At 55.2% G+C, this 14,274-nt stretch overlaps 6 protein-coding genes across 6 annotated transcripts; 3 read left to right on the top strand and 3 right to left on the bottom strand.

The window, feature by feature from the left end:
- Window positions 1-2,239: 2,239 nt before the first annotated feature.
- VTN31DRAFT_313 (uncharacterized protein) lies at window positions 2,240-6,385 on the bottom strand (the record flags this gene model as incomplete). The annotated part of the gene is made up of 3 exons (XM_069403375.1): window positions 2,240-3,091; window positions 3,141-3,444; window positions 3,501-6,385. The coding sequence occupies 3 exons, from the start codon at window positions 6,383-6,385 to the stop codon at window positions 2,240-2,242; spliced, it is 4,041 nt and encodes a 1,346-aa protein (XP_069263169.1).
- Window positions 6,386-7,030: 645 nt separating this feature from the next.
- Window positions 7,031-8,011, bottom strand: VTN31DRAFT_312 (uncharacterized protein; the record flags this gene model as incomplete). Its single annotated transcript, XM_069403364.1, has 3 exons — window positions 7,031-7,625; window positions 7,674-7,793; window positions 7,848-8,011. The coding sequence occupies 3 exons, from the start codon at window positions 8,009-8,011 to the stop codon at window positions 7,031-7,033; spliced, it is 879 nt and encodes a 292-aa protein (XP_069263168.1).
- A 217-nt stretch (window positions 8,012-8,228) lies between these two features.
- VTN31DRAFT_311 (uncharacterized protein) lies at window positions 8,229-9,164 on the top strand (the record flags this gene model as incomplete). Its single annotated transcript, XM_069403353.1, has 6 exons — window positions 8,229-8,238; window positions 8,286-8,308; window positions 8,362-8,711; window positions 8,759-8,840; window positions 8,891-9,061; window positions 9,111-9,164. The coding sequence occupies 6 exons, from the start codon at window positions 8,229-8,231 to the stop codon at window positions 9,162-9,164; spliced, it is 690 nt and encodes a 229-aa protein (XP_069263167.1).
- Window positions 9,165-9,241: 77 nt separating this feature from the next.
- On the top strand, window positions 9,242-9,949 carry VTN31DRAFT_310 (uncharacterized protein; the record flags this gene model as incomplete). Its single annotated transcript, XM_069403342.1, has 4 exons — window positions 9,242-9,446; window positions 9,512-9,576; window positions 9,638-9,706; window positions 9,776-9,949. 4 exons carry the CDS (start codon window positions 9,242-9,244, stop codon window positions 9,947-9,949), a joined length of 513 nt encoding a protein of 170 aa, XP_069263166.1.
- A 434-nt stretch (window positions 9,950-10,383) lies between these two features.
- VTN31DRAFT_309 (uncharacterized protein) lies at window positions 10,384-11,235 on the top strand (the record flags this gene model as incomplete). The annotated part of the gene is made up of 1 exon (XM_069403330.1): window positions 10,384-11,235. One exon carries the CDS (start codon window positions 10,384-10,386, stop codon window positions 11,233-11,235), a length of 852 nt encoding a protein of 283 aa, XP_069263165.1.
- Window positions 11,236-11,407: 172 nt separating this feature from the next.
- VTN31DRAFT_308 (uncharacterized protein) lies at window positions 11,408-14,251 on the bottom strand (the record flags this gene model as incomplete). Its single annotated transcript, XM_069403319.1, has 5 exons — window positions 11,408-11,569; window positions 11,623-12,015; window positions 12,068-12,847; window positions 12,899-12,947; window positions 12,996-14,251. 5 exons carry the CDS (start codon window positions 14,249-14,251, stop codon window positions 11,408-11,410), a joined length of 2,640 nt encoding a protein of 879 aa, XP_069263164.1.
- Between the last annotated feature and the right edge of the window lie 23 nt (window positions 14,252-14,274).

The raw sequence follows: 14,274 nt of genomic DNA, 5'->3' as shown, positions 1-14,274 counted from the left end.
GCGCTGGAACTCGTCGTAGTACTTGACGCCGATCTGCTGCACGCGCGACAGCCGGTCCCAGCCATGCTCGACCACGTCGTCGAGGTCGCGCCAGTGGTGCTGGTGGTAGAACTCCTGCGCGGTCCGTGCGCCGACGCCCCAGATGTTGGAGAAGGTGTTGAGCGTGCGCAGCACCGGGTCCGTGTCCAGCGCGTCAGCGGCGGCAAGCGTGCCCGTCGCGCTGTTCTTGAACTCGACGAACAGGTTCGCGATCTTGGTGTCGCACCCCGGCAGGCGCAATACCTCGCGCGGACTGCGGAGCTCGTACGGATACGCGGCAAGCGCCGCGATCGACGTGCTGTACGCCCGCACCCCGATCTCGTCCAGCGTCAGCTCCCGTATCCGGCGGATCTTGACCAGTTGCTCGATGAACCGCTCGTTGGGCGGGTGAAGCGGTGCGGACCGCGTGCAGGCATACACCCGATTCTCGCGCACCCAGTCCGGCGCTGGCGGCAGCGACGACTCGGGCTCGTCATGCTCGGACGTCGACTCTCGGTACAGCCTCGGGCGCGGGCTGGCACGTTGGGTAAAGTCGCGATGCTGCGCGCCGAGACGTCGGCCCCGGTATGATGATTGCAAGGAGCCACCCACGGGAGCCGACTCTGCTGCGTCCTTCATCGCTCGCTCCAGGATCTTATTCTCGGATCGATCATCGCTAGGAGTAGTAGCAGCAGCAGCACCCCCGGGCCTCGACACCACCTGCCCGTGATACACCAGAAACGCATCCAGCGGCGGCGGAACCATCCCGTCATCATCCCTCCACCGTTGGAACCACTCCAGCCGAACAACCTTGACAGAACCCGTCGGCACTATCGGCCGCGGACGGGGACTTTCCAGCCGTTGCCGCTTCTTTGCCGGCTGCGTAGGACCCTCATTATTACTATTCTCATCCCCCTTCTTCTTCCTTTCCGACGAGGACGCCGCGGCTACTCCTATTTCTTCCGTCCACAATCCCCTCGACCTCAACTCCAACGCCGCACGCTTCCGCTGACCAATGGCACCCACGAAGATGCGCGCCTCGCCGGCGTCGTATGTCAGCGGCGCGCCGCGCTCGATCAGCGTGTCTTCGATATCATGTAGTTCATCGAGAGTCAGGTGCGTTGGGAGGACGAAGATCGAGGGATAATCTGCCCATGGAGATGAGGATGAAGAAGGATGAATGCTGTTTTCGTTGTCATTGTCGTCTTTGTTGTCGCTGGGGTGACTGCTGTTGCTGGCGGTGGTGCTCGATGATGATGATGATGCGGGAGATGTCATTTCAAATCTCGAGTTCAAGTTTCCTTTTGTACAGCGAAAGAAAAAATAAAAAATATACAATCTGAGGACGGAAATTATGTACTTGAAAAAAAAATTCATGGTCTCATGTCTCTCTCATTTCCTCGTAGCCAGCATGATGCTCTCAGTCGTAGAATGTAGTAGTACCATCAATCCATCCCGGGTCACCGAGGAAATGATTCGCGCGCTATCGGTAGTTAGCTTGATCATTGACGAATTTCGACTGTGTGATCATGCTTATCGCCATAGGTTGAGACCATATTTATATCCAATTGACAAACAAAAAAAAAGTCGAGGCAATTCCAAGAAGATGCCCCCGTGGCGGGGAGGGGCCAAGATCCAACTCCAGATGCGGGTATGCACGTCATTAGTTACGGCAATAAATAAGCAACAACGTTCAGCATCGGGCGATTTTTTGTTCCGAATCTCTCATCTTATCTTATCTTGATAAGAGTCATGTGACCAGATAAGATAATGGATAGCTAAATACTGTAACGAGTCACTGGAAGAATAGATACACTCGATTCACCACTCGATCGGCGCTGTAAAGCTCGAATCTTTTTTACTCAGTTTGCCGTCTTGGAGCATACCGATGTTAGGGCTTTGGGGGTCGGGGAGCTGGATGGGTTGGCCCCGTATTACCCTTTCAACTTATTTCGGTCGTTTCAAGGGCAGGAGGGAAAGCATCAGAGAGAAGCAGCCCATCATTCATTCAAATATGGCAACGCCACAGAGACGAGAACTCCAGATTTCAAACCGCAAGTGTATGTCCAGGCTATTTTGACATCAAGACAAAAAAAAAAGCATATGACAAACTATAAAGACAAGAAACGAAGTAAAAGCACAAAAAACGCGAGCTCGAAGAATAAAAAAAAAACAAGGATATCTCCAAACAGAGAAACGCAAAGACGAAAGAAAAATAACATCATGATACTAATCGTGAACTGGCCATCTCGCCATACCGCCCACGTCGTCTTGTTGTGTCGTAGGCATTGACGATCCGCATCTGCTGCCCCCCTTCGTCGGCCTGACTGAACGCGTACCCACGCTGCTTCCGCATGCGCTGCACCTGGCGCACCTTGCGGATCGCCTTCTGGAACTGCTCCATCCGCGGACGGTAGTCCTGGATGTTGTACTTTTGGATTTCCTGCACGTGATGGTAGGGCTGAGGCAGGTACATGCGCTTGATGTACTTCCACGCAAAGTCGCGCACGAGGCAGATCGCGGGCAAGATGATTGCCATGAGGTAGAACTGCGGCAGGGTGAAAATGACCGGGATCAAGCCCGTGTATTCCTGGGAAAAGCCAATCGCCGGCGCCGCGTACCCGTACGCGGGCAGGAAGATGAACCAGATCAACAGCGAGCCAGGGATCGCCAGGACGTGGTACTTGGTCCACGTGTTGACGACCAAGGACGCCTTGCCCAGGACTGTGACAAGCACGGCCGTGTACAGACACGTGCCCCACACCCAGTGGCCCACGGCCTTGCCGTCATCCCGCTTGACGTCGTCGTAGAACAGCAGCTCGCTAACTACATACGCCAGCAACGAGTGATAGAACCCGTTGAGGATCCACGACCAGAAGCTGGTGATCTTGAAAAACACCCCTTTCTGGCCCAGCTGGTAGAGCTGTGGGTATCGATCCAGTAGTCGAGCCGAGACAAACTGTTCAACGATGCCCAAGACGAACGGCGGGAACACCGTGAAGATGACGTTGTAGAACGAGAGTGTCCAGGATTCGTAGATGACCTGCCCAGAGAACGAGTTTTGGAAAGCGAACTTGGTCGCCCGTTAGCCACGATCGTTTCAACAGATCGACAGAACCTACCCAAAATTGAGTCATGTTGAGCGCAATGTTCTTGTAGAACGAGAACAGAATGACCCGGCTGATGCGTTGATACGACCAAGCGCCGTGGACAAGCAGGAGTTTGCGTAGGTATCGGAACTGGGCGATCGACACGTCAGCAGCGCGGGCGGCCTGAAGACCTTCCACTCCGCTGATGCCCACGCCCACATGGGCGGCTTGGATCATGGACACATCGTTGGCCCCGTCGCCAATGGCGAGCAGCAGAGATTTCAGGTGACGCTTGACCAGCTTGACCACCAGAGCTTTCTGTAGCGGCGACACACGGCTATCTCACGTTTTCAGCACAGTGTCAAAATGATACGGATCAGGCTCAGTACTTACCAGCACACCACCGCCTTACACTGGACGGCCAGATCCAAAAACAGTTTCTCCATGTCTTTTTCGAGAGCGTACGTCAGAGACTTGCCGTCAATGATCAGCGCCATCGGCTCCGAATCGCCGCCACTCATCGCTTGACTTTGAACCGCCTGGAGTTTCTTCGACAGATTCTCTCTTGTCGCCTGCGCTGACTCCTCATTGACAATCAACAGGGTCATGTCTTCAGAGATGAGTTTGCACGACATGCCAATGTTGATGGCCGTCTCTTGTCGATCGCCAGTCAACACCCAGACTTTGATTCCGGCCTGTTGCAGGGTGTGGATCGTGTCAGGGACGCCGTCCTGGAGACGATCCTCGATAGCCGTGGCCCCAAGAAGATAAAAGTCCTTCTCAATCAGTTCCGACGCCTTGTCAAGCTCCTCTTGGCGATTGCCGCTGATGGTTGTGGCAGCCTTCTCGTGGATCTGCATCCACTGCTGGAACTCGTCTTCGGGAATCTCCCGCATGGCCAGACACAGCGTCCGCAAGCCTTCCGACGCGTACTCCTCCAGGTGCTGGAGAGTTGCTTCCACGGTCGGGTTGTCCGGATGAAGACGCTCCAGAATGACGGTGTCGGCCCCTTTGCAATAGATGCGCACCTTGCCATCCGGGCATCGGTAGATGGTGGACATTCGCTTTCTGGACGAGTTAAACTCACAAACCGCCAACAGCTCGTACTCGAGCTCCTGTCCGTCAACCACAATCTGGACGGAGCGCGGCTTGCGGTTGGTGAACTTGTATCCCAATGTCACGGCACCTTCAACCAGGGCTCCTTCGTCGGGCGACGAGGCCTGGTACTTGATCTTGTTCGGATCATCATCTTTCCGTTCGGGGATGACTGTGTGACATGTGGCCAACATGGTCAGGAAATGGTGGATGGCTTCCTTAGTCGGATGGTTATGGCGGTTCTCCTCGAGCTGTTTGAAATCGAGGATGCCGCCCTCTTCCGCCGGCATACGGCGGTCTTCAGGAACCTCGCCCGCATACTGGATACCACCGATGGAACATTGCCGAAACTCCATCATGTTACAGGTCAGAGTCCCCGTTTTGTCCGAGAAGATGTATTCAATCTGACCCAGTTCCTCGACCAGGGACGAGGTCCTGCAGGTCGCCGGGGTGTCTGTCTTGTCATAGTACATGTCGAGATCCGAGTTGATCAAGAAGGCCTGGAAGTATTTTACGATCTCAATCGTCACGAAAAGAGAGATCGGAACCAAGTTGGAGAACAGAACCCAATTGGTCGCAATATCCATGAAGAACGTCTTTACCCCCTCGTAGCCGTTATAGTACAGGTACTGCAACTTCTCGGCAGCCGTTTTCCGCACAATGAGGTCTCCGACGGAGGTAATCACGCTGAGCGCAATGAGCACACTGACCAGCATCAGAATTTGAACGTTGACGGAACGCTCTACCGCCGTTCTCTTGATCGGGGTCGCCGTGGCGTTCCGCATCAGCTTCGTCTCATGGCCCGTGAAAACAACGATGCCGTGGATCCACGGCGTGTTGCGGAGGGTCGCGCCACGGAGTAGCAATTGGTCTGGAGTCAGCGGGAGCTCTTTCTCGCCGCCTCCTGCATGCATCGTCAGCGTGGCTTCGTACGTGTATAAGCTGCTGTTTGGCTGCTCCGAGCGAAGCCGGCCGCTCAACCGGGCCAGGTCGCTCGGATTGACAAGATGAGACGTCTCTGGAAGAGCTTGCTTGACTTTCAAGTTGGTTTCACCGTCCAAATTCGCTGTTTCGATGTAGCAGAGGCCCTCGGGTTCCGAGCTGGCCAGCAATACCAGATCCGCGGGGAAGGGCTCCTCCGACTCTACGCGGACGATATCGCCCACTGCAACATCCAGCCATCTTGTCTCTTGGAACGTTGAACCTTTGAGGACCCGCGCACGGGAATAGTTCAACGACCGGTCCGACATTCTCCGCTTGTAGTCTTCGATGAGCTCCTTGATGGCTGAGACCAGCAGCACAATACACAAGGGCACGATGGTGGTAAACTGATTTGTCGGAGAGATGTTGGGAATCTGTTGCAAGGCGGCGGTGAAGAGGAAAAACATGTTGGCGTATTTAGAGAACTGTTCGTAGAGAAACTTGGGGATGAAGGTAATGACGTTGTACTTGGCGGTGGAGATGTGGTTGTCGACGTATTTGTTCGCGGCATTGGCCGGGGCGTTGTTCAGAAACACAACCCTCGGACCCAGTGTTGACGGGTCGACCTTTCTCCGGCCAAACTTGAACGCCGATCCCCTTTTCCTTGTTGCCTGCTCGGAGCTGCTCTCATCCCGCTCTTGTCCGTCCATCCCTTGTGAGCGCGCCCCCGTTTCCGTCAGTGGAAGGTCCATTTCTGAATAATCGGGCCCCATTCCCAGCATGTTTTTGGCCTTGCCCACCCATCCTCCGCCCAGCGACAGGATGCTGTTTCGTTCCTTGGCCGCGCGTATTCGCCCCGACATGGCGGGGTCATCATAGTCGCGACCGTAGTAACCGTGCGTGTGCTCATCGTCGTAATCATCCACATCGGAATACCGCTGGTAGTTCTCTAAACCGGAGGTCTGTGAATATGTTCGGTGGGCTGGCCCGCCCAAATACGGACTGTTGCCGTCCGCCGCATGGTCCTGAACAGTCGCGCCGGACTGGCTATGGCGACCACCACCGCCGACAAAGTCATCGTAAGACACGGACGCGCGTGGCTGGTCGGAGTCGTCGATGTTGTACCGGTAGAGCAGTTGGTCGTCGCTTACCGGCGGCGGGCGGCCAGAGCTGTACACTGGCTGACTGCGGTCGTCGAGTTGCAGCAGATCATCATCGCTGCCAACAGCTGGATGACTCCCTGGAGGCCTCCCGCTGGACATGGGTAGCTACTCAAGTGCTGCGCGGAGTTTGTAACAGGGCGATGACAATCACAAGTGTGGCCCCTGACGCATTGAGACGGACGGATGGTTGCGATGGTCGAGAATACCGTTGACGTCTCGGGTTTTCGATCTCCAGCGACGGAAAGGAGAGACAAGAGACATTCGTGTAGTTTCTCGTCCTCGTTCTGTCCCCTTTGGCGCCTTCAGCTGAGGTTGTTTAGAGACCTTCGATGGTATCTTGATTGATCGATTGGCCTTTCCCTTCTGGGGACTTTTGCTGCCTCAGGCAGAAACGCTCAGCCACCCAGTTACGTTGCTCAACGCTCCACAGTGACCACCTACTCCGTACCGAAGACAGAGAGGCTCAGGACTGATCTTTATTTATTGATCGTTCTTACATGTGTTTTATTAAACTCGTAAATATACACTATTTAGACTCGACAGCCGATATCGTTGGCCGTCTGGATGCGAAGGCGCTTGGGAAACCGGACCGTCACTCTCCGGCGGCCTGCTATGGAGTATGAACTCGGGGCACAATGTGGCCGGTGCGGCCCTGTCTGCGGCCCCGTCTCCTAACGCGAGAAATGCGCGCTGTGTATGGGCTTTGGTCGGATCGAATTCAGTGAATTCCATACCGTAGCCATCTCACCGATCATTCTCAGCGGCAGCCTCAGCCCCGCGGTCTCGCTTTGCGCGCTTGTTGAGATCCGCCTGCAGCGCTTTGTCAATGGCCGCATTGATCTCCTTAATCTTTTGCAGCGCCAGGGCGGTTTTATTAACGACTTCAATGGCACTGACCGGGTTCCCTGCCGACTTGTATAAAGCGCAAGTCTCACCGGTATTGTTAAGGGCAATTATCAAGTGTCCCTCCGATGCCAGTTCCTCCTTGCGCATCGCATCGACGATCATGACTCGTCCTTCATGGAAGATATGGAATGTAACGGCCAATGGCCTGTGGGTGATGGTCAGCGGTACGGGGACCCGCTCGTCGAGTCCAAAGACCGTGACCTGCCCCTCCTTGACCTCGATGTCTGGCCGGCGGAAGTGCAAAAGACCGGCCATGACGCCGATGCAGGCGGCATCGATGATGTTGCCGTCGTAGTTGGTGACGTGCACGTCCGCCCGAATGCCCCAGCAGCTTTTTCCTTTCAAGATACACAGAGACTCGGTGTCAAGCGCATTCGAGTGTCGAACGACGCGGTCAACGATACGCGAAACATACATTTCGAGATCGTTGGATCTGGCGACATCAGCTTTTGCGTGAATGCGCACAAGAACGTATGCTCACCGTAGATTTTCCCATGCAGGGGAGGCCATGGCGGTTAGTTCTATGATGATCTGAAAAATGCCGTCAGACGGGCGGTCGTCGCGCGGCTTGCGCACCTCAGCGGAGATGCGCACGACCAAACTAACAGAAGTTTGGTCAGCAATTGCATGCGACTGAGAATTCACGGTCACAAACCTCGTCTGCCCCAGCCGGACCTTGACATGTCCATATTCTTCTCCAAAGGAAATATCGAGCGGGCGGATGTCGTCTGCTCGACGGCCGTCTAGCCGTATATTCTGCTGTAGCGCCTCGAGAATGAATTCTCGCTCTGGGACAGCGAGAGGATTTTCCTTGGACATGGCGGAGGCAATTACAGAGACCACACCGGTCCCGGCTGTGGCATGGGATACTCTTTGTCTGCCGTCTGAAGATGCTGTTTGTATGCGGCGTGTTGGCCAATCATGTGCACCTTGGCCTGGATTACATAAGACAGGGATCGGAGCTTGCCTGAGGCGCTGCAACAGCTTTGAAGATCAACAACATCAACTTCTCAGAGTCTGGTTCTTCTAGGTCAAGATGACTACAGGTAGGTGATTTCTATCGATGCATATCGACAGCGCTAACAAATCGCAGCCCACAGGCCTACCTTCGATCCTGTACTGCCCCTCGCCCCGAAGTCGCGACAAGCGTCATAACTGACCGATAACAGGCCCGCGGCAGAGAGGCCCTTCGCGGCCCAGCCTACCATCAACGATTACTCCCGGCACACATGTTTCTGAAGACACGACAGCCGGGACAAGGAACTCAGGAAGAGGCCGCCAAGCGTGACCTCCGCGCGGAGCTGCTGGCCGCGGAGGCGGCGCACTTTGCGAAGAAGAACGGTCAGAAGCAGGAAACGCCCGCCGAACCTTCTCCACCGTCAAAGCGACAACTGGAAGGTGGTCTAGAGGAGGAAGAAGAAGAAGATATGGAGGCGAAACGAAGACGAATATTAGAAGAAACGCGGGACATAGATGCCGACTCAGTAGGGTCAGAGAGCGAAAGTAGTGAAGAGGACAGGTATGTTCCTTGATTTGCAACTCCATGATCTGGTCTGACTGCGACAGTGACGACGATGACGAAGAGGCGGAGCTCATGCGAGAGCTCGAGAAGATCAAACGAGAGCGACAAGAGCAGAAACAAAGAGAGGTGTGTCAGGAGACTGTATTGAAGTCAGGCCATAATGCTAACGGAAGCAGGAACGAGAACGAGCAGCCAAGGAGCAAGAACAACGCGAGTACGAGATTGCACGAGGCAACCCGCTGCTCAACCCGCAGGACTTTACCGTCAAGCGCCGCTGGGACGACGACGTGGTTTTCAAGAACCAGGCACGGGGGACGGAGCAGAAGAAGCCCAAGGAGTTTGTCAATGTACGAAGCTCTCTTCATACGGCGCATAGGGCGATGCTGACCAGTGCAGGACCTGCTTCGATCGGACTTTCATAAACGGTTCATGTCGAAGTATGTGCGATGATCATACAGGGATGGAATACTCGTGGCGTTTGTTGTACCCAGACCTTAGGAAATAGTTACTCAACATTTCACCCTCATATGGACTCTTATCTGATCCTCGAGTCAAAAGGCGCCCATGTTCTGTTCAAGTCCGTAGCGCTATACGATTCACCGCCTTCTTCACCGCCCGCTACTTATCAGGAAAATATTGCCTTCTTGATCTTATCAATCCCTCCTCGTCCAACATTGTCACCAGACAGCCCTCTTACAATGGACTCCCAACTCACAAGCAGAGCGCTGCACAGTACGTCGAGCTCACCCTCCCAGAGGACTGACTAGTTTTAATTCTTTATTTCTTCTCCTATCCAGGCCGCATCAACAACAACATCAGCCAACTCCTCCAACGCTTCGAAAACATCATCGCGCCGACACGAGTACGCCGACCCCAATTAAACTACATGCGCCATCGCGGCTAACGGCGCCCAATTCACACAGTTCGATCACGTCGATCACACACAGACTGCTGTTGAGGCGTATAACTTGAATGTCGAAACGGGGGCGTTGGTATGAATTCCATCCCTACCAGAGTGGGACAAGTCCTGACCCAGCTAATGGATTTCTGGAGGAAAAAAGATCCGCGCCGCAGAGGATATTCTCTCACTTACCCGCTCGATGAAAGAAGCATGGCTGTTTGAGAAACTGGATACGCTGGGTGAGAACGAGCGTGATCGGCAGCGGAACAAGGAATTGGAAGAGAATGTCCAGAAGGTGAAGGGGGTCGTGATGAAGGAGTTATCAGAGGATTGAGAAAGGAATCATAATCTGGTCTGGATTGCGCTTTGGGTGTTGCGACTGTGGCGATGGTTTCTTGATGCTATGGGATCTGGCGTTGGGGTGTTCATAATGGGCCCATTGGGTTGGTTTCCATTGGATACTGAAGGTTAGAGGGTTCCAATCCGGGATGGCTACTTTATTCTCTTTCAGCACAGCATCGTGGTGCGGAGTCTGTCCTTGAATTCCAGCATACTTCATACACTTTATACCTGCTTTCGAGTGAAGTCGTCCCGGCTGGCAGATTACGCTTAATTGTACAACCTAATGAGGAATAAACTACTAAAACTGGATAGGTAGACATCTTTCCCTCCCAGAGAGCCTCTTCACCTTCAGGAAGTAACTTAGTAGTTGTTCAGTTCACAACCACCCGAAACACAGGAAAGAAAGGAGAGAACAAAAGGGCCGCCATGCCCTCCGACCCCAACAGGTTTGGCCCTCCAACCATGCCACCACCCTCTGCTCGACCCCTAACCCTCATCGTCGCCGCAACCCCGAAGCCTATCCTTACCCCCCCTCTTCACAAACCAAATCAAACCCCCCTCGGCATCGGGCTCAATGGCACCCTCCCCTGGCCGCGGATAAAATGGGACATGAATTTTTTCGCCCGAGTAACTAGTCGCCAACGCTCCCCACCACCTGGCCCCGAACATGCCGTGAGACGAACAACCAATGCAATTATCATGGGTCGCAAGACGTATCTCTCGCTTCCTCCACGAATCCGGCCATTGAATAAAAGGATCAACGTTGTTTTGACCCGTTCCGATCACGGTCTCGGGCTAATGGGGGAGATTGAGAAGGAGCTTTCGGCGCGGAAGGCGGAAAGCGCGTCCCGCGGTGAGAGCGAGGATCAAAGGGATGTGCTCGTTGCGTCGGGGCTGGAAGATGCCCTGGCAAAGCTCGACGCGCGTGATCGCGACGAGGGTGGTAGTGGTGTTGGGGAGGTTTTTGTCATTGGGGGCGCGGAGGTGTATGCTTCTGCGTTGAGGTTGGGGAGGCCTCAAACAAGGATTTTGATGACGTGCGTTCGTACAGTTGGCTCTGATGGTGGGGATGGGGGTCAAAGGCCGTTTGAGTGTGATACGGTTTTCCCACTCACACTTGAGGAGTTGTCGGATCCCAGGCGATGGCGGGAGGTCGGGCCGGAGACGGTTTCGTCTTGGGCCGGGGAGAGCGTGGAGCCTGGGTGGCGCCGAGAAGGGAATATTGAGCTGAAGGTTGTCGGGTATGAGATGGTGTCTTCTTCGGAAGGACCAACATGAAAATAAAATCGTCTGTATATCATTCCATAGATACAAGGTATCTTGTGTGTAAAACAAAAAAGGAAGACAGCCACACCAACAAACGCCTGCACATGCAACACAGCAAAGAAAAAAAAAAAAAAAAGAAAACATAAACAAATCCCAAATACGAACAAGCCGACTGCCTATCTACTCAATGTTGATGACTCTCCTTCATGAACTTGACAAACAACTTCTTATGGACGAGGCCAACAAACTTCCCGTTCGACAGCACGCACACGTGCCTCAGTCCAAGTTTCATGAAGCATTGATACACGAGGTCGATGGGGGAGTGCACGTCAAGCGCAATCGGTGCCTAGAACTCATCATCAGCAGAAGCAACGAGCCCAGCAGAGCGGATAGACCTACCGGATCAATATACATGGTGAAATCATGCACCGTCCGCCCCTCCTCCTCATCGTCGCTGTCATGTATCTCGCTCGCATACGGCCCCGAGGCCATCATGCACAGCTCCATATCCTCATCTTCGAGCTTATCCAACGCGTACTCGAGGTCCGGTGCTGCGATCAAACCTACCAGGATCCCGTTACGCACAATTGGCAGCCCGCTGTCCAGCTCGCCCGCCATCAGCAAGTAGTTCAACTTCTCGCGCAGCTCCCGCGCCGGCACCAGCGGCGACTTGGAGATGTCGATGAGGCGGTGCTTGCGCACAGGCGGAACAAGGTCGCCGAGCTCCGTGTCGCGGAGGACATGCGCTTTGTTGTCGAGGAAGGGGTAGTCGTTCATGTCGGTGAGGAGGTCCTAGTTTGGTTAGAAAAGGGACGTCGGATGTGAATGGAAGGATGGGACTTACGTAAATACTTCGAGGTTCGACCGCGTCGGCCGTCCATTTTGCGCACAGGATGGCAATGGAAAACGGTAGCACGTGGTTGAGACTCCCGGTGAGTTCAAAGCAAATCACCGCCAGGGTCACCGTCAGTCGCGTTACACCGCACATCGTGGCGCCGGCTGCAACCATGGCGTACACGCCTGGCGTCACGCACGCCTCGGTCCCGGGGACCGACGGACAGCTTGCAAAGAGGAAGAAGTCCGGGTACATCACTGTAAAGTACTGCGCGATATGGCCGACAATCCGACCCATCAGACCTCCAACAACCATGGACGGAATGTAGATACCGGCGGGCACCTTGAGGCCAAAGGTGATGGTGGTCAAAAGCGCCTTCACCACAAACGCAATGAACAAGTACTTGACGACGCTGAGGATCTCCTCCTTCTGCGGGCAGAGGTCCGTGTTGAAAACTCCAGTGTCATCGCACGGTGTCGTGAGTTCAAACAGGAGCTCCGTGACGGCCAGCTTCGTGTATCGGTTCCAGTAGCTGAGGATCCCCGTCACCACCGCCACCAGTGCCACCTCTAGCATCGGCCACTTTTTGATGACCGGAATGCGCCGGAATGACCGAGCCCAGATGCCCGTTGCTTTGATGAAGAGAGCTCCTGCCAGTCCTCCGAGAACACCAAGTAGGGCAAACAAGGCCAGTTCAAAAATCTCCCAATCCGACACATATCGAACCTCAAAGGGCACAATCTTGCCGGTGCCGTAGGGGTTCAGGAATTTCAGCGAGAGGGCAGCGGCCTGCGACGTTAGCAGTCACCCCCCCCAGTGGATTGGATTGAATTGACTTACGATGCAGCAGAAGAAGGTCCTAAACAATGTTTTAGGAGGAAAATAGTAGCTACGATGATCAGCAAGGTCCAGTAAGAATGCTGGGGATGAAACGCACCTCACTTCCTCCAACCCAAAGAGCACACCGCCGATCGGCGCGCCGAACGCAACAGCGACACCACTTGACGCACTCGCGCTCAAGACCTCGCGCTTCTTCGCGTCGTTGGTGCGGTATTTGGCAAAGAGGCGACTGCAAATGTTCCCGACGCAGGTTCCAATATGGACATACGGGCCCTCCTTGCCCAAGCTCAGGCCGGAGGTCACGGCGAAGATCAAGGCACAGGTCTTGAGGAGCAGCGTCTTTAACCCGAGGTAGCCGTGCAACACGAAGCCGCTGAGAATGACCTTGACTTCCGCGACACCGCTGCCCGCGGCCGAGTAGTAGACCATGGCGGGCCGGCTCCGTGGGGGGCCGCAGTGGCCGTTGGGGCTGACGTTCCCGTTTCCCGGATCCGCCGCCAGATTCTCGTCTAGCGTCGACAGCGAGACGGTCGACGGCACCACCGTCCGTGAGAGCAACGTAACAGCACACGCCGCCATCGACAGCACGACGCACCATAGGATGTAAAACACGTAGTCGACCGACTCGTTGCCGGTCTCGGACACCCCCAGCAGCTGGGACCAGGTTTTCCATCGGTCGCAGGTATGCTCGCCGCTACAGCAGACCTTCCGGCTGGAAAAGGGTTTGGCGGTGCAAAATCCAACCTTGATATCGAACATGGCTCCCTCGGACACGTCGACGCAGTAGGCCACGGCAGCCGTGATACAGCCAATCACGGCGGCAAGGATCCAGCCCTGCGCGCTGTCAAACATGGCCAGCATCCGGCCGCGGATGTCCTTGCGGCGCCGCAGCTCCCGCAGTCGGATCGCATCCTTGATGCTGTCGTGCACCCAGTCGATCGAGGTGAACTGGTCGTACCACAGCCGCTGGTCCAAGAACTCCGACCCCACTCTCTGATCCTTGCCGCTGTCCGCTGCGTGTTCTGCCGGTGTGCGCGCGCCGGACCCGATGCGTCCCGCCTGCGAGTTCATGCGGCTGTGATACCGTGACCGCCGCACGGACCCGCTCGTCGAGTTGTGTCTGAAGAACGTGTCTGGCCGGTGGTCGGACAGGATGCCGTAGGTTCGATGTCGGAAGGAATCAGACCTCAACAGGCTGTCCCGCTCCGAGTTCTGGCGCAGCGGGCGCCGTTCGCCGGTCGGCGAGGTCGACGCGGACATGGCCGCTCGGTGGCGGGGAATGTTATGGAAGTCATCGCTATCGTCGTCATTGTCCACCGCCGTGGGGAAGTGCGTGTTGAGCGAGCGCGGCATTCTTTGCGAAATGTGTCTACGAA

Source organism: Thermomyces dupontii, assembly GCF_041956625.1.
Source record: "Thermomyces dupontii strain NRRL 2155 unplaced genomic scaffold VTN31scaffold_1, whole genome shotgun sequence".
NCBI lineage: Eukaryota > Fungi > Ascomycota > Eurotiomycetes > Eurotiales > Trichocomaceae > Thermomyces > Thermomyces dupontii.
Note: the sequence above shows the minus strand (reverse complement) of the source record. Positions and strands in the feature narration are given on the sequence as shown.